Source organism: Hemitrygon akajei, chromosome 14 (genome assembly GCF_048418815.1).
Source record: "Hemitrygon akajei chromosome 14, sHemAka1.3, whole genome shotgun sequence".
NCBI lineage: Eukaryota > Metazoa > Chordata > Chondrichthyes > Myliobatiformes > Dasyatidae > Hemitrygon > Hemitrygon akajei.
The window spans coordinates 9,376,454-9,400,368 of NC_133137.1; the positions used below are offsets into that span (position 1 = coordinate 9,376,454).

General features: G+C 43.6%; 1 protein-coding gene across 1 annotated transcript in view; it reads right to left on the reverse strand.

Moving 5' to 3' along the window:
* The window catches only part of suds3 (SDS3 homolog, SIN3A corepressor complex component), a 72,510-nt gene extending 64,206 nt beyond the window's left edge, over positions 1–8,304 (reverse strand). Inside the window, exons 1-2 of the mRNA XM_073065450.1 lie at positions 7,959–8,304; positions 6,473–6,613 (exon numbers count right to left, since the gene is read on the reverse strand). Of these exons, the coding sequence (XP_072921551.1) occupies positions 6,473–6,613; positions 7,959–8,070 (253 nt within the window). The 5' untranslated portion in view covers positions 8,071–8,304. The remainder of the gene's footprint in view (positions 1–6,472; positions 6,614–7,958) is intronic.
* Positions 8,305–23,915: the final 15,611 nt, after the last annotated feature.

Consider the following 23,915-nt stretch of genomic DNA (forward strand, 5'->3'; position numbering starts at 1 on the left):
TGGGGAGGTTTAGCAGTGAACATTTAAAGGGTAACTGAATATACAATGTTGTGGTTTTCGGTATCTTAGACGAACACTTGTTTAGCTAGACACCTGAATTACTGTTTCAATATTTACTTCTTAAATAAATACCTAATATATTTATTTTTCAAAAAAGGATTCATCAAAATGATGCAACATTTTCTAACTAACATCCGCAGTCCTTTAAATAATTTTAAGTTGTTTAACCATACATGAATACGGTACCTATGAATACAGCCAAGCAAAATAACATTACTCTGGGGCCAATGTGCAAAATGCAATACACAGCACAAGGCACACTTAAAAGCAGTCAGCAGCATGGTCGGCATCCAAGATCAGCTTCGTCAGTTTCTCTGCCAACGAGCAACTCACTGATGGAGGTAGACCTGCAGTACTTTACTATTAATGTCCAGCAGGGTCTTGCAATCATAAAAAAATGGACAAAACACCTTTGGTTGGCCCTGTAGAAACCACCATCTTACCAGAAGTACAACACAACTTGAACACCTCTTAGTCTTCTAATGCAAGAGATAAGACCATAAGCTAAAGGAGCAGAATTATACCATTTGGCCATCGAGTCTGCTCTTTCACTTCATCTTGGCTGATCCAATTTCCCTCTCAGCCCCAATCGCTTGACATCTCCCCATATTCCTTCATGCTCTGACCAATCAAGAATCTATCAACCTCTGCCTTAAATATACATAAAGGCTTAGCCTCCACAGCTGCCTGTAACAAAGACTTCCACAGATTCACCTGCCTTTGGCTAAAGAAATTCCTCCTCATCTCCATTCTAAAGTGACGCCCTGCTATTGAGTCTCTTCCACCATAGGAAACATCCTCTCCACATCCACTCTATCAAGGCCTTACATCATTCACAAACAAGAAAAATTCTGCAGATGCTGGAAATCTGAGCAACACACACAAAATGCTGGAGGAACCCAGCAGGCCAGCCAGCATCTATGGAAAAAGTACAGTCAACATTTCGGGCCGAAACACTGACTGCACTTTTTTCCATAGATGCTATCTGGCCTACTGAGCTCCTTTCACCTTTCGGTATGTTTCAGTGAGATCACCCCTCCAGTGATTACAGGCCCAGAGCCATCAAATGCTTTTCATGTGACAAGCCATTCAATCCTACAATCACTTTCACGAATCACTGAACCCTCTCCAGTTTCAGCATATCCTGTCTAAGGGGCCAAACCTGCCCACAATACTCCAAGTGAGGCTTCATCTGTGCTTTACAAAGTCTCAACATTACACCCTTGCTTTTATATTCTAGTCCACTTGAAACAAATGTTAACATTGCATTTGCCTTCCTCATCACAGACTAAACCTGCAAATTAACCTTTAGGGAATCCTGCACAAGGACTCCAAGGTTCCTTCGCACCTCAGGTTTTACCATTTTTTCTTCATTTAAAACAGTCAATCCCTTAATTTCTTCTAGCAAAGTGCATGGCCATATACTTCCCAACATTGTATTCCATCTGCCATTTCTTTGCCCATTCTCCTAGTCTAAGTTCTTCTGTAGCCTCTCTACTTCCTCAAAACTACCTGCCCCTCCACTTATCTTCATATCTGCAAACTTTGCAACAAAGACATCAATTTCATCATCCAAATCATTGATATATAACGTACAAAAATCACCCCAATACTGACCCCTGTGGAACACCAATGGTCACCACCAGCCAGTCAGAAAAGGCTCCCTTTCTTCCATCTCTTTGCCTCCTGCCAATCAACCACTGCTTTATTCATGTTAGAATCTTTTCTGTAATACCAAGAGCTCGTAGTTTGTTAAGCAGCCTCATGTGTGGCACCCTATCAAAGGCCTTCTGAAAATCCAAGTGCACGACATCAACTGATTTTTTTGTCTATCCTGCTTGTTATTTCTTCAAAGTATTCCAAAGATATGACAGGCAAGATTTTCCCTTGAGGAAACCATGCTGACTACAACCTATTTTGTTATGTGCCTCAAAGTACCCTGAGAACTCATCCTTGATAATCGACTCCAACATCTTCCCAAACACTGAAGTCAGACTAACTGGCCTATAGAACTAACTAGAGAGCAGGCCATTCTAGATTGGGTATTGAGCAATGAGGAAGGGTTAGTCAGCAATCTTGTCATGCGAGGCCCCTTGGGTAAGAGTTACCATAATACGGTGGAATTCTTCATTAAGATGGAGAGTGACATAGTTAATTCAGAAACAAAGGTTCTGAACTTAAAGAAGGGTAACTTTGAAGGTATGAGACGTGAATTTGCTAAGATAGACTGGCAAATGATACTTAAAGGGTTGACGGTGGATATGCAATGGCAAGCATTTAAAGATCGCATGGATGAACTACAACAATTGTTCATCTCAGTTTGGCAAAAGAATAAACCAGGGAAGGTAGTGCACCCGTGGCTGACAAGGGAAATTAGGGATAGTATCAAGTCCAAAGAAGAAACATATAAATTAGCAAAAAAAAAGCGGCACACCTGAGGACTGGGAGAAATTCAGAGACCAGCAGAGGAGGACAAAGGGCTTAATTAGGAAAGGGAAAAAAGATTATGAGAGAAAGCTGGCAGGGAACATAAAAACTAACTGTAAAAGCTTTTATAGATATGTGAAAAGAAAAAGATTGGTCAAGACAAATGTAGGTCCTTTACAGTCAGAAACAGGTGAATTGATCATAGGGAACAAAGACATGGCAGACCAATTGAATAACTACTTTGGTTCTGTCTTCACTAAGGAGGACACAAATAATCTTCCGGAAATAGTAAGGGACCGAGGGTCTAGTGAGATGGAGGAACTGAGGGAAATACATGTTAGTAGGGAAGTGGTATTAGGTAAATTGAAGGGATTAAAGGCAGATAAATCCCCAGGGCCAGATGGTCTGCATCCCAGAGTGCTTAAGGAAGTAGCCCAAGAAATAGTGGATGCATTAGTGATAATTTTTCAAAACTCTTTAGATTCAGTATTAGTTCCTGAGGATTGGAGGGTGGCTAATGTAACCCCACTTTTTAAAAAAGGAGGGAGAGAAACCGGGGAATTATAGACCGGTTAGTCTGACATCGGTGGTGGGGAAAATGCTAAGAGTCGGTTATCAAAGATGTGATAACAACACATTTGGAAAGAGGTGAAATCATCGGACAAAGTCAGCATGGATTTGTGAAAAGAAAATCATGTCTGACGAATCTTATAGAATTTTTTGAAGATGTAACTAGTAGAGTGGATGGGGGAGAGCCAGTGGATGTGGTATATTTAGATTTTCAAAAGGCTTTTGACAAGGTCCCACACAGGAGATTAGTGTGCAAACTTAAAGCACACAGTATTGGGGGTATGGTATTGATGTGGATAGAGAATTGGTTGGCAGACAGGAAGCAAAGGGTGGGAGTAAACGGGACCTTTTCAGAATGGCAGGCAGTGACTAGTGGGGTACCACAAGGCTCAGTGCTGGGACCCCAGTTGTTTACAATATATATTAATGATTTAGACGAGGGAATTAAATGCAGTATCTCCAAGTTTGCAGATGACACGAAGCTGGGCAGCAGTGTTAGCTGTGAGGAGGATGCTAAGAGGATGCGGGGTGACTTGGATAGGTTAGGTGACTGGGCAAATTCATGGCAGATGCAATTTAATGTGGATAAATGTGAGGTTATCCACTTTGGTTGCAAGAACAGGAAAACAGATTATTATCTGAACGGTGGCCGATTAGGAAAAGGGGAGGTGCAACGAGACCTGGGTGTCATTGTACACCAGTCATTGAAGGTGGGCATGCAGGTACAGAAGGTGATGAAAAAGGCAAATGGTATGTTGGCATTCATAGCAAAAGGATTTGAGTACAGGAGCAGGGAGGTTCTACTGCAGTTGTACAAGGCCTTGGTGAGACTGCACCTAGAGTACTGTGTGCAGTTTTGGTCCCCTAATCTGAGGAAAGGCATTCTTGCCATAGAGGGAGTACAGAGAAGGTTCACCAGATTGATTCCTGGGATGGAAGGACTTCCATATGAAGAAAGACTGGATCGACTAGGCTTATACTCACTGGAATTTAGAAGATTGAGGGGGGATCTTATTGAAACGTATAAAATTCTAAAGGGATTGGACAGGCTAGATGGAGGAAGATTGTTTCCGATGTTGGGGAAGTCCAGAACGAGAGGTCACAGTTTAAGGATAAAGGGGAAGCCTTTTAGGACCGAGATGAGGAAAAACTTCTTCACACAGAGAGTGGTGAATCTGTGGAATTCTCTGCCACAGGAAACAGTTGAGGCCAGTTCATTGGCTATATTTAAGAGGAAGTTAGATATGGCCCTTGTGGCTAAAGGGATCAGGGGGTATGAAGAGAAAGCAGGTACAGGGTTCTGAGTTGGAAGATCAGCCATGATCATACTGAATGGCGGTGCAGGCTCGAAGGGCCGAATGGCCTACTCCTGCACCTATTTTCTATGTTTCTATAGTTTCTTTTCTTCGGCCTCTCTCCCTTCTTGAAGAGTGGAGTGACATTTGCAATCTTCCAGAACTATTCCAGAACCTAATGATTCTTGAAAGATCATTACTAATCCCTCCACGATCTCTTCCGCTACCTCTGGGGTGTACAACATCAGATCCAGGTGACTTATCTACCTTCAGACCTTTCAGTTTCCCAAGAACATTCTCTCTAGTCATGGTAACTTCACACACTTCATGCTGTCTGACACCTGGTACTTCCACCATACTACTAGTGTCTTCCACAGTGAAGACTGTTGCAAAATACAAGTTATATTTGTACAATTCTCCAATTTCATGCCAAGGAATGTATGAGGGGTTATTGATAAGTTCGTGGCCTAAGGTAGAAGCAGTCAATTTTAGAAAACCTAGCACGTTTATTTTTCCTACATTTACACAATTAGTCCAGCACTCGTGGAGCATATGGATCCCTCCTTTGTAGAAATCAGTGTCTTGGACCTCCAGAAATGGTCCACAGCAGGGGTGATTGATAAGTTTGCGGCCTAAGGTAGGAGATGACTGTAAACTTTCTGCATTTTCACTCAGAGTTGAACTGCACATGCATGTAATGAGAGTTGTATAACTCATCTCCTTCTACCTTAGGCCACGAACTTATCAATCACCCCTGCTGTGGACCACTTCTACAAAGGAGCGATCAGTATGCTCCACGACCAATGGATTAAGTGTGTACATGTAGGAGGGGACTATGTTGAGAAATAAATGTGCTAGGTTTTCTAAAATTGACTCCTTCTACCTTAGACCACGAACTTATCAATCACCCCTCGTAAGATGTATACTTTCTAAGCGCCAAAAAACCCCAAGTTGAATATGTGACTCCAAAGGGTGCACAACCATGTCATAATCTCACTTCTGCATTCGTATTACTCTAAAAAAAAGTCAGCATTCCTTATGAGTAAACTTATTATGAAGTTCCTGGTTTAGCAGAAAACTTAAAGCGATTTTCTCTGGGAAGGAAATTTACTCTCTTATTTCTCTGACTTGTATGGATTTCAAACCTACAGCACCAACTCTTCATTCTGAAATCAGTTACAGCCTACAATTATTGCATCAACAAAGTTGGATACCATTCTCCCAGAATCACACCTTCTACCAATGTCCAAGACTCCTCCAAAGCTATCCCAAGTTACATCCCACTCAAAGTTTTTTTTAAAAAGAGGCCCACCCATAATGAAGGCACAATTATATCGAAGTTCTAAGAGTCCTCAACGTTGCTGTGAACTTCCATGGTTTGCAGTGATTCAGTCAAATATGGACAAAGGAAACCCCTGTTGTTTACCACCTGTCTTCCTTCAATTAATGAATCAGAATTACTCCATGTTGAAGGCAGCTCAGCAGCATAAGGAGTACACACAGATGGAAGAGTTTAAATATTTATCACCAAAGGTGTCTCAGTAAATATCTGAACAGCCAAGTCCAGAAGATACAGCTGGTATACTGGACTTGAGGAAGATCATGAAGGAAACACAAGATAAATAAACAAAATTGAGCTTGTCCGCATCATCTATCATATACATTTTGCATAATTACATAGTTTGAAGCATCCATTGCACAATCCTTTTGGAGACAAATCATAGCTTGAAATGAAAACAAAAGGTCTGCTTGGGATAAGTTTAAAATCTGACCCAATCAAATCAAATTTGACCTTGACCAGGGTAATTAATTTATACTATTTGACTATCATTGTAAAAAAAAACTCAATCATTGACTTCTCTAACTTCCGTTAATGCCCCTCCTCCCCTTCTTACCCCATCCCCGACATATTTAGTTGTTTGCCTGTTCTCCATCTCCCTCTGGTGCTCCCCCCCCCCTCCTTTCTTTCTCCTGAGGCCTCCCGTCCCATGATCCTTTCCCTTCTCCAGCTCTGTATCACTTTTGCCAATCACCTTTCCAGCTCATAGCTTCATCCCACCCCCTCCGGTCTTCTATCATTTCACATTTCCCCCTCCCCCAACTACTTTCAAATCTCTTACTATCTTTCCTTTCGGTTAGTCCTGACGAAAGGTCTCGGCCCGAAACGTCGACAGCGCTTCTCCCTATAGATGCTGCCTGGCCTGCTGTGTTCCACCAGCATTTTGTGTGTGTTGTTGTTTCAATCATTACCAGTTTAGATGCTGAAATACCAAATATTAACAGGCACCAAAAGCAATCAGAACAATTACATGTCAAAAGTTCAAAGTAAATTTAATATCAAAGTATTAAATGTCACTAAATTCAACCATGAAATTCATTTTCTTGCAGACATTCACAGCAAATAAAAGAAACACAATAGAATCAATGAAAGACCACCACCAACAGCGCAGACAAACAACTATTGCGCAAAAGTCAACTGTGCAAATACAAAAGGGAAGCAAATAATAAATTAATAAGCAACACATATAAAGAACATAAGATGAAGAGTCCCTGAAAGTGAGTTGATAGGTTGTGGGAGCAGTTCAGTGATGGGGTGAGTGAAGTTACCCCCTTTCATTCAAAAGTCTGATAGCTGAGCGATAATAACTGCTCCTGAACCTGGCGGTGTGGGTTCTGAGGCTCCTGTACATCCTCCCTGATTACAGCAATGAGAAATTAGCATAGCCTGGATGATGGGGCTCCTTGATGATGGAAACAGCTTTCCTGCGACAGTGCTCCATGTAGATATGCTCAGCGGTGTGGAGGGCTTTACTTATGATGGACTAGGCTGTACCCACTACTTTTTGTACACTTTTCTGTTCCAGGGCATTGGTGCTTCCATAGCAGGCCATGTAAACATGAACATATGTCAGAATGTTCCTCACTTAACTCGCAATATTAACAGAACCAATCTTTCATACAATTATGCTACGGATATTCTGCGTGCAAAGGGATTGAAAGGATATATCCAAAACAATCCAAGTTAGGATGTGAAAAATTTAACCAACATTCAGGTTAAATACCCTGCACTATCCAATATACTTTATTTGCTCAAACGTGGAGACCCGAGTATGAAAAAGCTGTAAATATTACTACTACCTACTAACACTAGCATACTAATAACATCTATTTGGACAGGGTCCCAATGGGAACAAGTGACTCTGCATTAAATTTGAATGGAAAAGGGTGAACATAACAGAACAATTTCTCAACCGTTTGCTGCTCTAAAGCTACCCCAACACTCAAAGACATGTTGAAATGACTAAAGTCCACAAAAATAAGAGAACATTGACATATGGTCTGCGAGTCAATCAATGAGACCGAGTTGCTTTTCTAGTGGGAGTTTGCTTAAAGTTTGTGCAGGCTTACAGCACCAGCCACTGCCGCTGTTACCCCAGACAACCCACTCCCCCCTATTTGTAGGGCAATAGTGGAGGCCCGGGGATCTGCCTGTACTCCCGGGATGCGGTTACCTACCGGTCTCCGCCTCCGTACCCGAGGCCCACAAGCCGGCTGCAGCAACCCTCCCTCTTCCGCACCCTCCGCCGCAAACGGACGGGAAGTTACCTTCATCCGAGTCGCGGCCGCGGATACTACGTTCGTCCTCATCGTCGACGCTGTCTAGCTCCTCCTCGTCGTTATAATAGTCGACAATGGGTGAGAGGAGAGCTGCGGACATCTTCCCCGCCGAGCTGCCCGCCCCCTCTCCCTCCTCGGGCAAGCACACACCGACCGGCGCTCTGCCGCCCGCCTGCCGGGGCCTCGCACCACCCAGAAGGGCAGCGAGCACAACCGGCAGCGATCGCCCGGTCACCGCAACAGCAGCACGACAGCCAGTCGACTCTGGTGACGAGAGCGAGCCCTACCATCCAGACGGACTTTGAAAATCGCCATCAGGCAGAGACAGGGGCAGCTAACCGGTGGGGACCTCTCTGCTGGAGGGAGCGCGCGAGCCAGCCGGGCTCCACTGAACGACACTTGTAACCAGTGTGCAATGTTGTCATTTTGAATGCTGCAATTATTTCCCTTCAAATGGAAAAATGTCAGTTTCTGATGTATTGCATGCACTCCAACACATTGAAATTTACTGATTTGTAAATTTTAATAAATCTTGTTAAAGATATTAATAAATGTAAATGATATGAAACATTATAATAGTTTTTCCAGCTAGTTGATTGAGCTGCTGAATGTTTTTCCCGGAGCTTAGCTGTGTTTTCACTTTGGATTTTTCATCCATCACGTTCAGCGAACTATAAGCAAGTCCCTTCAATTTACTGAAGTTTTTAAACTACCAGATTAAAGGCAAGTAGGCTGCTAACTGGTGAAAAGTATTTAAAAACATTACCTAATTTTCCCAATGGAAAAGTTTATTCTGACAAATAAATCCCAGTGGACACCAAGTTAGCTGTTTTAACATCTTGTAAATAATGTGTTCTTCGAGTTTAAAAGAACATTCCCGTTACTTCGCAGGTGATAATTCAAAGTTCAAAGTAAATGTTATTATCAAAGATCATCAAATCCACCAGTGGAATAGGTGAATTGGCATTGGTGTTCTTTCCCAGGTCAAAGTCCTCAGATTTTAAGCTATAGGCATAAGCTCTGCCAGCTTCAATAGGTGGCCCATTCTGTCCATAAGTCTGATACCTGTCTCCCACAGCAAGCATTGTTATCTCTTACGTGGCAAGCAATCTAAAGAAGAGTGAGAAACTGTTTTAATAATCTTCTCAAAGATGTCTTGAGAAAATATAAACAAAATATTAGAAATGGACTCCTTCACCTGATTCTGTGGAGATGGACAGAGAGGCGTTTGGGCACTGCTTGAGTCTCTGTCAGGAGCACATGGAGCTTAAGTGCTGACTGTGGGATAATCCAATCAAATCTCTCCTGCCCTGTCCTTTTGATATTCAACATGATTCTCACTTCAATTTGTGCACATTACAATATTGAAGTTAAAAATGTACTGCTGGTCACATTTTACAGTGGAGATCAGGAATTAAGTGATATGAATATTGATGCCTTGGAATGTATTCATATTATAGAAGAGGAGGTGTTGCCAGTCTTAAAGAATTATTACATGGACAAATCCTAGGGCCTGTCCAGGTGTATCCTAAGACATTGTGGGAAGCTAGGTATGAAATTACAGGAGACTGGCCAGAGATATTTGTGTGAGGTACCAGTTTACTGCCTAAAGCTACTAGTATTGGAATTTTTTTATGCCATTTCAGTGGTTGGTAAGTTGATGGAGAAGATCCTGAGAGGCAGGATTTATGTATGAACATTTGGAGAGGCATAATATGATTAGGAATAGTCAGCATGGCTTTGTCAAAAGGCAGGTCGTGCCTTACGAGCCTGATTGAATTTTTTGAGGATGTGTCTAAGCAGCAGTAGATGTAGTATATATGGATTTCAGCAAGGCATTTGATAAGATACCCCCTGCAAGGCTTATAGAGAAAGTAAGGAGGCATGGGATCCAAGGGGACATTGCTTTGTGGATCCAGAATTGACTTGCCCAGAGAAGGCAAAGTGTGGTTGTAGATGGGTCATATTCTGCATGGAGGTTGGTGACCAGTAGTGTGCCTCAGGGACCTCTTCTCTTCATGATTTTTATAAATGACCTGGATGAGGAAGTGGAGAGACAGGTTAGTAAATTTGCTGATGACACAAAGGTTGGGGTTGTTGTGGATAGTGTGGAGGGCTGTCAGAAGCTACAGCAGGACATTTTTAGAATGCAAAACTGAGCTGAGAAGTGGCAGACGGAGTTCAACCCAGATAAGTGTGAGGTGGTTCATTTTGGTAGGTCAAATATGATGGTATTAATGGTAAAACTCTTAGCAGTGTGGAGGATCAGAGGGATCTTGGGGTCTGGGTCCATAGGATGCTCAAAGCAGCTGCGCAGGTTGACTCTGTGGTTAAGAAGACATACGGTGTATTTGATGCACCATCAATAACTTTCAGAGATGTGAGTCAAGGTAGGCTTTTATTAGCTGGAAGAAAGCACCGTCAGCAGCAAGAGTCCACCACACAACATCCTGGAGACTGAGGGAGGAGCACTGCCTCCAATCGCCTTTATACAGGGGTCTGTGGGAGGAGCCACAGGAGCAGTCAGCTGGGGGGGGGGGGGGGGGGGGGGGCATGTCCAGACAGGTATATGTAGTGATTGAGTTTAAGAGCGAGAGGTAATGTTATAGCTTTATAGGACCCTGGTCAGCCCCCACGGAGTACTATGCTCAGTTCTGGTTGCCTCGCTACAGGAAGGATGTGGAAGCCATAGAAAGGGTGCAGAGGAGATTTACAAGAATGTTGCCTGGATTGGGGAGCATGCCTTATGAGGATAGGTTGAGTGAACTTAGCCTTTTCTCCTTGGGGCGATGGAGGATGAGAGGTGACCTGACAGACGTGTATAAGATGATGAGAGGCATTGATCGTGTGGATAGTCAGAGGCTTTTTCCGATGTTTCAGTCTGAGACCCTTCTTCAGGACTGAAAAGGGGGAAGATGTCTGCCTGAAGGGTCTCGGCGTGAAACAGCAACTGTTTATTCATTTCCATAGAAACTGCCTGACCTGCTGAGTTCCTCCAACATTTAATGCGTATTGCTTCAAGTTTCAGATAGGCACTTATACTCAGGAGATGTTTCAAATACACCGTATGTCTTCTTAACCACAGAGTCAACCTGCGCATACTGCTTTGGTCATACTGCCACCAACGTAACCCATGAGTTTAAATAAGAATCACTTATATCTCAGGCAAATGGGGTAAACACCCATGTTTGATGGTGTCATTTCTAATATTCTTTTTTTCTTGGGAAATGAAAAACAGCATATTGAATTCTCAGCTCATTTAGCATTCTTCTGAATTCTTTCCTTCCTTGTAAATCTCAAAGATTTATTGTCTGGATCAACCCTGGAAATATTTTCTTTAATGTCACTTATTTAATTCATACTTGTTAGAGCAATTTTTGCAACAATTATGATCTATTTTTTCCCTTGAATACACTAGAGTTAATATTGATCCTGTTTATTACGACACAGGTGCTTAGTCACTGTGCATTCCTAGTAATTTTATTTCAAAAAACCTCCAACATTATTTCCAACACCTGCCTGATTTTGGCTGTCATCATCTCACTCCTGTCAGACATCAATATTGTTTAGTGGGGTGAATTTGCCTGACTGTGGCCACCAACTATACAAGCATCAGCTAGCATTCAACTACTTGGATACATGCTCACAGACTGATGGTCCAAATGTTAGGTGCAGGTATAAACTTGCTCTCACACACCTACAGGCAGCTCAGAGCATAAAGGAAATATACTACCAAAGTATCCACCAGAAGGATAAACAAGCCAACATCAACCAGGACAACATCCAAATTTTTGAGGGCCTAATTACATTCATTGACTCCATTGGGCTGGTCAGGTCATTTGTATTCCTCCATAAATAGGTAATCTATTCAAAGGGCTGTTGCAGGGAAAGATAACCAGCCAGTAGAGAGGGATTCAAGAATGTTCTCAAAGCCTCCTTGAAAAAAATAGCAACATTCCTTTTACTCTTGAGAATCCCTGGCCCATGGCTGCTCAAAGTGAAGGAACTTTTAAAATGGCACTCAAACACATCCTTCAAGAGCACAAGAAAGGCTGGTAAAAGCAGGAGGAGTACACTACCTTACAGTATTGGAGTTCCTTTAAATACTAGCACCGGCAAAACAATTTCTTTATTTCCCATTCTCAACCGCACTGGAGCCGTGCACTGTGTCAACTGTGTTTTCCCCGAGAACCCTACCATCTTAACTTTCCTGACATGGGAAGGTGAAGGGCATACTGTGGCTGTACGCAAGTGTACGTGGCTCCAGTATCTATCATCATTGGTGTCAGTTGCCCTTCTAACATAACCTGAACTATGGGTTCCTCATCTACCTCCCTTGTTATCATTGGGTAATGTCCCTTCCCACTCAAGTTCTCGGGGCACCCCTAATACCTCGCATAGGGGTTCACAGGTCCGCTTGGGCCTGTGGGGGCTGGTCCTTGGCTAAACTTTAGTTCCCTTCTTATCGGTTCCTGCTGGTGTGTGACAGGCCATAGTATAAGCGGACAATCTCTTCTCATGTGACCTGGCTGATTACATTCCCAGAACAATCTCTCTACCTCTCTTTCCCATTGTTTTCTCACTGGTCTCCTTTGCCCATAGCTCCTCTGTCCCCCTCCTTGGGACTTCCAGTCCTGTCTGGGCTGTTTGAATTTAGTCTGTTCCTGATAGAGCATTTGTGGGAATGCTCCCTCAAAGTCAATTATTGGCATGGGGTTTTCCAGCCCTTGTCTTACAGTATGATCGGTCCCTCCATATAGCTGTGCTTTGTCCAGTTCGATGGCTGTACTTGAACCGGTGGTTGTTGGCAGCATCTTTTTGTTTTTCTCTTTTTCCTTCTTTTTGAGTTCTTCGAGCTGCATTAGTATTAACTTTCTTTGCACCTCTTCCTGCTGCTCAGCCAACCTTTGTTTGTCTTTCCGGTATTTCTCAACCGCATGGACTACGTGGTCTCTAAATTCTTGTGGGGTCTTTACTTCCTCCAGTTTGGATTTTACTTGTGGTGGCATTGCATCCAAAATGCTATGTCGGAACAGTGAGGTCATAAATAAGCTATTCTCAGCTTGCTCAGTCTCCAGTCTCCACCTTTTCAACTGGTTTTCTATGTAGGCTGCTGGGTTTTCAGTGTCTCCCAGTGGATCCCCTTTTAAGGCTTTGGGGTCCACTTTGGGTGGATAAAGCTTTCTGAGGGCCTGCCATACCCTCTGCCTCACTCTGTCAAACCCATCATCAGTTCTTGGGTCGTTCGAGTTCACTATGCCAGCCATTTCCATTAGTTCGTTAAATTTGGAGGTTCCCATCAACCTTATCAACAGTGCCTTCAAATCTCCCATAGCCAATAATCGTCCCGCTGTTTCTTCTTCAAAGGCTCTAATCCATTTCCCTGCTCCTTCATGTAAATTGGGCAGAGTGTTTTTCAGCCCTTCTAGGTCCTGGGATCCCCAAGGGATGTACTGCACTTGTCCTGATCCTTTAACTAACAACGGCATCATTCTTCCTCCTTCTTCCCACCTGCCCTGGCTTTCCTCCTCACCTGACTCCCCATCGTCTCAGGGTATGTGAACGGCCATCTTTGCCGGCGTCACCATGCCCCGCCCCTACCTACCCGTGTGAGACGTGGGGGCCGCCATCTTGCATGCCCGGATGTGAGCGGCCATCTTTGCTGGCGTCGCCATGCCCCGCCCCCGACTCGCCGGAGTTTACCGGGCACCAAGACGGCATTTCAACTCTGGCCACCGTAACCCTCGACCAAAGCGCTCCACACCAGCTCGCAAGGTCAATGATGGACATCCTGGTGGAGGGACACAGGCAGCACTGAGAGTTTTATTGACCCGGACACAGTGCGACGCTGTGGACTGGTGACACGGCCGGTAAGTCACAGGATCACCTTGGCTTCTGGGTCGCATTCCACAGACATCCGGGGGGATTGTGTGGCCACATTGGTGGTGCAGGGCACAGCATATCGGAACTTTGCGCTCCTGGTCATGCCTCGACTGTGCGCACCTGTGCTATTGGGCTTGGACTTCCAGAGCCATCTCGAAAGTGTGACTATGGCATATGACGGGCCCCTCCCACCACTCACTGTCAGGAATCCTCAGTTTGGTGGGACTTCACCATATACTCCGTTACCACACGCACATACACACCGAACCACACATCCCACCCAGAACCATGCCGATAGCACTGACACTACTTGCAGCCTCTCCACCCTCAAGATCCCTCCCCCATCGCTGTTCACCAACCTGACCCCCGACTGTAAACCGGTGGCGACTAAAAGCAGGAGGTACAGCGCAGGGGACAGGGCCTTCATTCAGTCAGAGGTGCAGCGGCTGCTCGGGGAGGGGATCATTGAGCCAAGCACAAGCCCTTGGTGGTCCCAGGTGGTTGTTGTTCGGACGGGGCAGAAAAATAGGATGGTTGTGGACTATAGTCAGACCATCAATAGGTTCACACAGCTTGACGCGTACCCCCTACCCCGCATCGCGGATATGGTCAACCAGATAGCTCAGTACAAGGTGTACTCGACGATAGATCTGAAATCTGCTTATCACCAGCTCCCCATCCGCCCAGAGGACCGCCCCTACACCGCCTTCGAGGCGGGCGGCAGGCTCTATCACTTCCTGCGCGTCCCATTTGGTGTCACTAATGGTGTCTCAGTCTTCCAGAGGGAGATGGACCGGATGGTGGACCAGTACAACCTGAAGGCCACATTTCCCTATCTAGATAACATCACCATCTGTGGTCGCGACTGGTCGGATCATGACGCCAACCTCCAACGATTTTTCCAAGTGGCCGAAGCTTTGAACCTTACTTATAACAGGGACAAGTGTGTGTTCAGAACCACCCGACTCGCTATCCTTGGGTATCTTGTGGAAAACGGGGTCATTGGCCCTGACCCCGACCGTATGCGCCCCCTGTTAGAACTCCCTCTTCCCACCACTCTCAAAGCCCTCCAGCGGTGCCTGGGTTTTTTTTCCTATTACGCCCAATGGGTCCCCCATTACGCAGACAAGGCCCGCCCCCTGGTCAAGTCTACCACTTTTCCTCTCTCTGCTGAGGCCTGCGCGGCCTTCAGCTGCATTAAAGGGGACATTATTAAAGCAACGATGCATGCGGTGGACGAGACCATTCCCTTCCAAGTAGAGAGTGACGCCTCCAATTTCGCGCTTGCCGCTACCCTCAATCAGGAAGGCAGACCAGTGGCATTCTTTTCTCGTACCCGTCAAGGCTCTGAACTTCGGCACTCCGCGGTGGAGAAAGAAGCCCAGGCCATAGTGGAAGCTATTAGGCACTGGAGGCACTATCTCGCCAGCAAAAGGTTCACCTTGCTGACCGACCAGTGCTCGGTTGCGTTCATGTTCAGCAACCAACAGTGGGGCAAAATCAAAAATGATAAAATTTTGCGGTGGAGAATAGAACTCTCCACCTACAATTATGATATCCTGTACCGGCCTGGCAGACTCAATGCCCTATCCCAGGGAACGTGTGCTAGCGCACAGCTCGACCAGCTGTATGCCCTTCATGCACATCTTTGCCATCCGGGGGTCACCCAATTTTACCATTTTGTTAAAGCCCGGAACCTGCCGTACTCCCTGGAGGACATCAGGACGATGACCAGGGACTGCCAGATCTGCGCTGAGTGCAAACCGCACTTCTACCGTCCTGACACTGCACAGCTTGTCAAGGCCACCTGCCCTTTTGAGCGACTGAGTGTTGACTTTAAGGGCCCCCTTCCCTCCACCGACCGCAATGTCTATTTTCTCAGTATTATTGACGAGTATTCGCGATTCCCCTTTGCCATTCCCTGCCCCGACACTACTACCACGTCCGTCATAAAAGCCCTGCGCCAGCTCTTCACTCTGTTCGGATATCCCTGCTATATCCACAGTGATAGAGGGTCCTCCTTTATGAGTGACGAGTTGCCCCGGTTCCTGCTAGCTAGGGGCATTGCTACTAGTTGAACCACGAGTTATAATCCCTGGGGGAATGGACAGGTGGAGAGGGAGAATGCCACAGTGTGGAAGGTCACACTTTTAGCCCTTAAGTCAAAAGGGTTGCCGGTCTCCCGATGGCAGGAGGTCCTCCCTGAGGCACTCCACTCTATCCGCTCCCTGTTGTGTACGTCCACCAATGCCATCCCTCACGAACGCCTATTCTCTTTTCCCAGGAAGTCTGTCACTGGGACCACCCTACCAGTTTGGCTGACGTCCCCGGGGCCAGTACTGCTACGTAAACATGTGAGGAGTAATAAATACTCCCCGCTGGTCAAGAGGGTTCACCTTCTGCATGCTAACCCCCAGTATGCCTACGTGGTCTTGCCTGATGGGCGGGAGTTCACAGTCTCTGTCCGCGACCTGGCGCCCGCCGGAGCAGCAGACCACTACCCCGTACACTCCACGGTAACTATGAACCCTGTACCCGAGGTGACACCGCGCACACCGTGCCCCACCCAGACTCCTCACGACGCTCATGTGCCGGGCATCTCATACGCGTCTATTCCGGGCGCCTCGCACACACATGAGGGATCCCTGACACCTCCAGTTAGGCCAGAACCAGCACAACCTCCGTCTCCGGTGCCATCACCACCACTAGCACCTGTGCAATTGCAGCCGGAGCTACGTAGATCGCAGCGAAAGATTCGACCACCTGATAGACTTAACCTGTAAATATACTTGTAAGAAACTTCACCACCTGGGGACTCTTTTAAAACAAAGGGGGGGTGAATGTGGTGAACTACATATACCTGTCTGGACTGCTCCTGTGGCTCCTCCCACAGACCCCTGCTGACTGCTTCTGTGGCTCCGCCCACAGACCCCTGTATAAAAGCGATTGAGGCCTGATGCCCAGCCTCATTCCCCAGGATGTAGTGTTGTTCATTCTTCCAGTCAATAAAAGCCGATACCTCGCTTCTTACGTCTCAGAGTGAGTTATTGATGGTGCATCAATGTCTTTACTGCCTCCCACACAAATGTCTCCGGGGTCCTGCTCTTCCCTCGGTCTCCCTATGGAGTCCTTCCTTTCTGTCTTGATTCAGTACTTGGTTGGCCCCTAGAGTATTTTTCGCATCTCTCCTGGCAATCCCCTTTTAGTAACTTATCTGGCTCTCTCTCTACTTCCGCAAGTCGCTCCCCTACTGCCTCCTTCTGTCCTTCTAGGCTTCTGCCTCCTACCTCTTCCCCATAAATTCTCGTATCCTCTCTCTCTCCACTTAACTCTTGCTCCTCCAATGAGTCACCTTCCTTTCTAGTCTGTTTATTTCTTTGGTATAACCGATACTCCTCATACTCCTTTTCCTCTCTTAAGTATTTCATCCGTTCAATCTCTTCTCCCATTTCTCTCTGTACCTGTTCTATCTTTATCCTTTCTGCCTGTATCTCCTTCCATATCGCCGCTTTTTCCTTCTCGTATTGTTTTTTTTCCTCCTCGTTATCCCAAACCTGTACTTCTCCCTGCATGTTTACTGTTCCTGTCAGCAAGGGGCACTGCTTAGGGATTCCTTCCTCATTATAGGGAGGGGGATTTTCTGTTTCTTTCGCATCCGGGTACGGAGCCGAAGCCAGCTTCTCACCGTACCCTCCTCTCTCTCCAACAGGCTGTTTCTCCAGCACCTTAGTGTCTTCCTCGCTTGTAATAAATATTCTACCTGTCCTCCTCAGCCTTTCTCCCTCCGTTCTGAAGAGTTTTAGCACTTCCATTTCTCATTCTCTTTTTTGCCGTCTTTTCTTAGATTTATCTTTTGGTTTGTAATTTTTAATTAGTCCCTCCATTTCTTCGCACAAACTTACATCAAACGTTCCTTCTCTTGGCCACTTTGTGACCAGGTTTTTGGTTTTTTTTGTCCCATTTCTCTGAAGTTTTTGTGATCTCACATTTATTTATCGGGAATTTTTTTGCTCAGAATCTCTACTGCCGTTTCTTTACCTGTCATGTTATTCTCTCTTTTAAGGTATTTCAGAGATTCACAGTTTGTTTACTGGATAATATTATTTACTCTAATTCTACACCTAGTCCTAGTCTAACACCACGTGGACTTTTTCTTCCTAGTCTAACACCACGTGGACTTTTTCTTCCTATAACACCACGTGGACTTTTTCTTCCTATAACACCACGTGGACTTTTTCTTAACTAAACTTACTCTAATTCTACGCCTAGTCTAACACCTCGCCCGTTCAGACCCTTATCTCTTAAGGCGGTATCCACGAGGATTTTCTACTCTAATTCTATTCTACTTTCCCTGCCCGTTCAGCCCTTCGTTTCATACGAAGCGGTACCCACAGGGATTTACCAACACCACGTGGACTTTTTCTTAACGTCTTATTAACTTATTTGTACTTACCCTCACTGCAGTGTTTTTGAGCAATCCTCTGAGCCTCCTCTGTTAACCCCCAATTCTGCCAGATTCTTTGGACCGGAGAGACCCTTCGACAGTGGTTCCACACTCCTGAGACTCCAAGACCTCCCCAAAGCCAACAGAATTCTTAGTCCAAATTGTCGCAAAAAGCGCTTTCCTTTTGTTTGGGTGCACCCTTAATTCTGTCAGCCTTGTGGGGGTCCTTAGAGGACTGGGAAGCATTCCCAATCTGCTGTTTTCTTTCCCCGGGTCTCTATCCGGTCCTGCCGCGGTCGCCAATTTTGTCGTGGTTTTTCGTGCCTCACAAATGATCAAGAGACGCAGAAGATTCTTCAAGAAAGGTTAAACTTTAATTTGCAAATCAAAGCTGAGACAGTCATTGAGCTAGTCGCTGATTGCCCACCGATCCTTTGGACACAGCATTTTTTATAGCAATCTCCTGGTCCAGTTGCATTAGCATATGTAATCGATCTATCGTTGCATATTACACGTACCTCACGTCCCTATTGTTTCTATCAATTGACTTAATCATGTTCTAATCTACATCTCTTAGCTACCTCTCATTAACATACCATTGTCTTCTACATTCTTAAGATTTCATTCTCTAGCAAATAGCAAGTTTACATTCTTAATACTTCGTGACTTAATTATGTTCTAATCTACATCTCTTAGCTACTTCTCATTAACACATCATTGTCTTCTACATTTTTAGGATATATGCATAGCAAATAGCAAGCTCTTTCTGTAGCTACCTCTCATTAACACACCATTGTCATCTTAAGACTTCAGTCTCCTACCAAATTGGGTACATGCATAGCAAATAGCAAGCTCAGAACTGACTTCATAGGTTTGGTAAATTTATACTTTTATACTCCAATAACAGCCACCTACCCTATTGTCCCATCAGACACCCACTACCCCATCTGTGGTAAAACCTGCAGGCCCCACATTGGTGTCATCAACCATCACAAAATCACTGTGGAAGTAAGACATTCACATTCCCAAAGGGCCACCCAAGAAGAAGAGATTTAGATACAGTTTAGTCCCAAACTCAATCAGAGCTGAAAGCCTGCAACAAAATGAATGCCAGATGCCTCTATGGAGACCAGCAGTGGACTGAGTTCTCTGATCCTGCATTAGCTCAGACCTGACAAAAGTCATTCATTTCAGCTGGAGCTCTTGGCCCAAAGAATAGAAAAAGTAATTTAGTTTCTGAATGCTTTTAAACTTTCATTTAAGGCTTTTATATACCTCATTGATAACTATAATTATTTTGATGCATCTGAATATGAATTATCTCAGCTTGAGTCCTGCTTGCCATAGGGATTTGTCTATCCAGTGAGATCAGCCTTCAACATCTAGTCTAGGTTAGTGCAGGCAAACAGGAGTTTAGGAAGTGACTCTGGGCAATGGGTCAAGTCTGGAAATATCCAGCTCTTTATGTTGATACAGCTCTTTACAATTATTCATATAGGAGCCTCAATCTATATCAATAAAGATCAATCCAATCTTCACCCTTGTGACCACACACAACAGAGATCAGGCTAAGAATCTGCACAGGGAGTCCGAGCAAAATATTACCTTAGGCTAGCATTAAACCCCAATATAATGTAGAAATAAAATGATGCAGCCCAATAATGAGATAATGTGGACTAATTTATCAATCTGCAGCTGTAAGCTTGCAGTTCAATTCCTGCCACTGTCTGTATGGAGTTTATACATTCCCTTTGTAACTGTGTGGGTTTCCTCCAGATACTCTGGGTTCCTCCCACACTCACTGTGAGTTTCAATATACATGTGACAAATAAAGCTAATATTTAACTGTTAACTTTAAATGTACTAGGTTGTTAATATTTACATAGAATTACGGAATAGAAAGAAACTATTTAGTTCAACTGGTCCGTGGTATCATTAATACTCCACTTAAGCCCAATGGCATTCCTTTACTGCAGACATCATGCCACACCACCACATAATTATCACATCCAAAAAAAACTATGCTTGATATTCAATGATAAAAAGTCCCCCATCATCAATATCCTGGATGTTACAATTGTCCAGTAATAAAATTGAAATAGACATATCTCAGAAAGGATGTGCTGTCATTGGAAAGAGCCCAGAGGAGGTTCACGAGACTGATTATGGGAATGAAGGGGTTAACACATGAGGAGTGTTTGGCAGCTTTGGGCCTGTGCTCACTGGAATTTAGAAGAGTGTGCAGGGATCTCGTTGAAACTTACCGAATGTTGAAAGGACTAGAAAGGGTGGATGTGGAGAAGATATTTCCTATGGTCGGGGTATCCAAAACTAGAGGGCACAGCCTCAAAATTGAGAGGGGACCCTTTAGAACAGAGGTAAGGAGGATTTCCTTTAGCTAGAGAGTAGCGAATCTGTGGAATACACTGCCACAGACTGCAGAGGAGGCCAAGTCTTATGGTCTTATATATGTACCATACTTTTAAAAAAGGTCAGAAATTTCTTACCTTTTCTGAGTAACCCACTTGTTACACCAGAATCTTTCCAACTTCTAAAAGGGCACAGTTCAAAGTCTGATAGAACATTTTTTACTTGCCTGGATGAATACAAATTGAACATCACTTAAGAAGCTCCATGCCCTCAGACTACAAAACTGTTCACTTAATTTACATTCTATTCACAAAGACGAAGGGTCCTGACAGAGGGTCTCGGCTCGAAGCATCAACAGGGCTTCTCCCTATAGATGCTGCCTGGCCTGCTGCATTTCACCAGCATTTTGTGTGTGTTGCTGGAAATATATTGTCATTCTTTCTCGACACCTGGGTCCAAATCCTGGAATACCCTCCCGAATGGCATTGTCACATTACTTTCACCAGCGAAACTCCAACACTTCAAGTGCATGGCCCTTCCTACATTCTCAAAGGCAATTATGGATGGACAGTAAATGTCGGCTTATCCTAAAGCAATGACATCTTGGTAATAAGTAAAACAAAACTCAGTGGAAACAATTTGAGCAGCTTATCAATAATCTGACCTACCATTACCTTTTGTGGCTAGATATCACATTTTGTCTTTAAACAATACTTAGAGCCATTTTGTTGAATCAAAAATACCATATAAGTGCAAATTATTATTGAGTAATTTGGTGGCTTCTTGGTTCTCCTGTGAGAGAATCACTCCCTTTCTTGCTCAGTCTTGTCAATACCTGAATTTTCTGAAGAAGGAACTTGTGTTTCTATCAGTATTCTCAGGGCCTGTGACAGTCAAAGAGCACTGAGCCACGTTCATCGCATCATCTGATGCGCTCATTTAATTCACTGGAGTCTCAATAAATTTTAATTAGTACTGTTATATTCTTCATGTGGTGCAATCTTATAGGAGCACTTACTGTAAAAGAGGCAATGTTAAAAGTACACCAAAATCACTTTCACTAAGATAAAAGAAAAATTGTATACATAAACAAGAGAAAATCTGCAGGTGCTGGAAATCCAAGCAACACACACAAAATGCTGGAGGAACTCAGCAGGCCAGGCAGCTTCTATGGAAAGGAGTACAGTCAGCATTTCAGACCTAGATTCTTCATCAGGACTTAGTACACAATTGTATACATAGCCATGGTTCTTGGCCATCAAGGGAAAAAGAAAAATATCAAAGATAAGAGAAAAAAAAGAAAAATAATTAGGTTTATTTTCCATCTATACCGTACTTTTTGATTTGTTGATTGAAGCATGATTGACATGCATCAGACATAAAGTTCTGCAACATTTTTCACTTCTTGTCAACTTAACTTACTTCCTGTGGTCATGATTTGAGTATAAATACAAATTCAATTTTAGTAACAGATTTGCTTGACATTTCTATTTTCCATTTGCAAATACAACTCTTTTGGATAAGTCTAATTATATAGTTGATAAGTGCCTTTTACATCAATGTTTATAAATTAAACACTGTATTACTGCTTCTGGTATAAAGTAATGTTAACATTTACAATGTTAGGAAAAGTTGCACCATTGTTTTAAAATGATGGCTCAAAAGAATGAGTTACTTGGTTCTGCCTGTTACTTTGCTTTTTAGAATTTTTGGACACTTAGAAATCCATGACTTAATTTTCAGCAGAACATGTTGGTTGCCTTTCCATTACCACATAATCCAGTTTTAGGTGATGATACTCTGTGCTTTATGGTATTTGTAAGATGGAGATGCCTTCTAGTGCTGCAGTGTATTTAATATTTCAGTGATATTTGAGTAATATATTGTTGATTAAACATTCTTTGTTTACATAATTCATATGGGTTATATGTAAGAAGTTCATGAATAGTATATGCCACCATGTCAAATTTGAGTGCCTCTCTAAAGAAAAACTAAGTATGCAAATATTCCAGTTCCTGTTTTCTTTTCTTCTGATTAATTTCTGGAGTTATAAAACATAACAGTGGCAACAAGGAAGTTTAAAAATGAACCCAAGACAACTACCTACCAGTTGAAGTGCAGGACATTTTTCTTCGGAAGGGGAGACAAAAAAAATGGTCAAAAGTAACAAGTAACAAGCTCAGCCATGGATTCATAAGCAGAAAGTACTGGGAGATAATAACTAAATAAAGCAGAAATGGCTTGATACATCAGAAAAATAGATGTGTTCAATTGCACAACAGATAACTGGATGTACACTGCATGAATTGAGCAGTATTTTGAAGCAAATAAAACTGCCAGTGAAAAGTGAGTGTCAGTGTTGCTAAGTGCAGCAGATGGAAAAACATACATTTTGCTTAGAACTTTAGCTACTGCAACCAAACCAGCTGAAATGAGCTTTGCTGATATCATGAATGTAATGTAGGAACATTTAGAACTGAAACCATTGTTAATCACAGAACACTTTAGGTTTCATTAGCAGAATCAAAAAGAAGGAGAACCCATTTCAGCTAACGTGACTAAATTTTTCTGCTTAATGATGCACTGAAACATCATTTATTTTGTGGAAATTTACAAGAAAGCATTAAAAATAGCTTCTAACTGAAGCACAACACACATTTAAAAGAGCAGTTGAAGTCACTGTATCAATGAAAACAGCAACCAGAGAAACAATTGAGATTCAGTCAAGAATGAAAGTGAGCATGAACAAAACTGCAATGTCTCAACAGAAACCTGCCTGGCCAAACAAATTGACTTGCCGTCATGGCAGGGGCACACATACACCAGCCCAATGCAGATTTAAAGGGAAAACTTGTTGAAAATGCAACAAAGTCAGACACATACAAAGAGCATGTCAGGCAGACAAAAAAATTGACTGCACAGAAAAGAGAAAAAGATCTTAAAATGTCATGTTGCAGTTTCAAAAAGAGCACTAATCTGCATGTTGTTGATGAAAGATCTGAAAATGATGAGAGTGACACAGGACTGAGTAGCCTTAAGATTTAAAATGTGAAAACTAACAAGCGACAAGCAATATGGCTTACACCAAAAGTGAATGGCAAATTAATAAAAATGGAATTGGACACTGACTCAGCTGTTACAGTCATTCCGTAAAATGAGTTGATAAGACACATCAAAGATCCTGAACTGAAGCCTGCAGGTAACTTACACTGGAAAAAAAAGATAAATCCTGTAGGAATGACATTCGT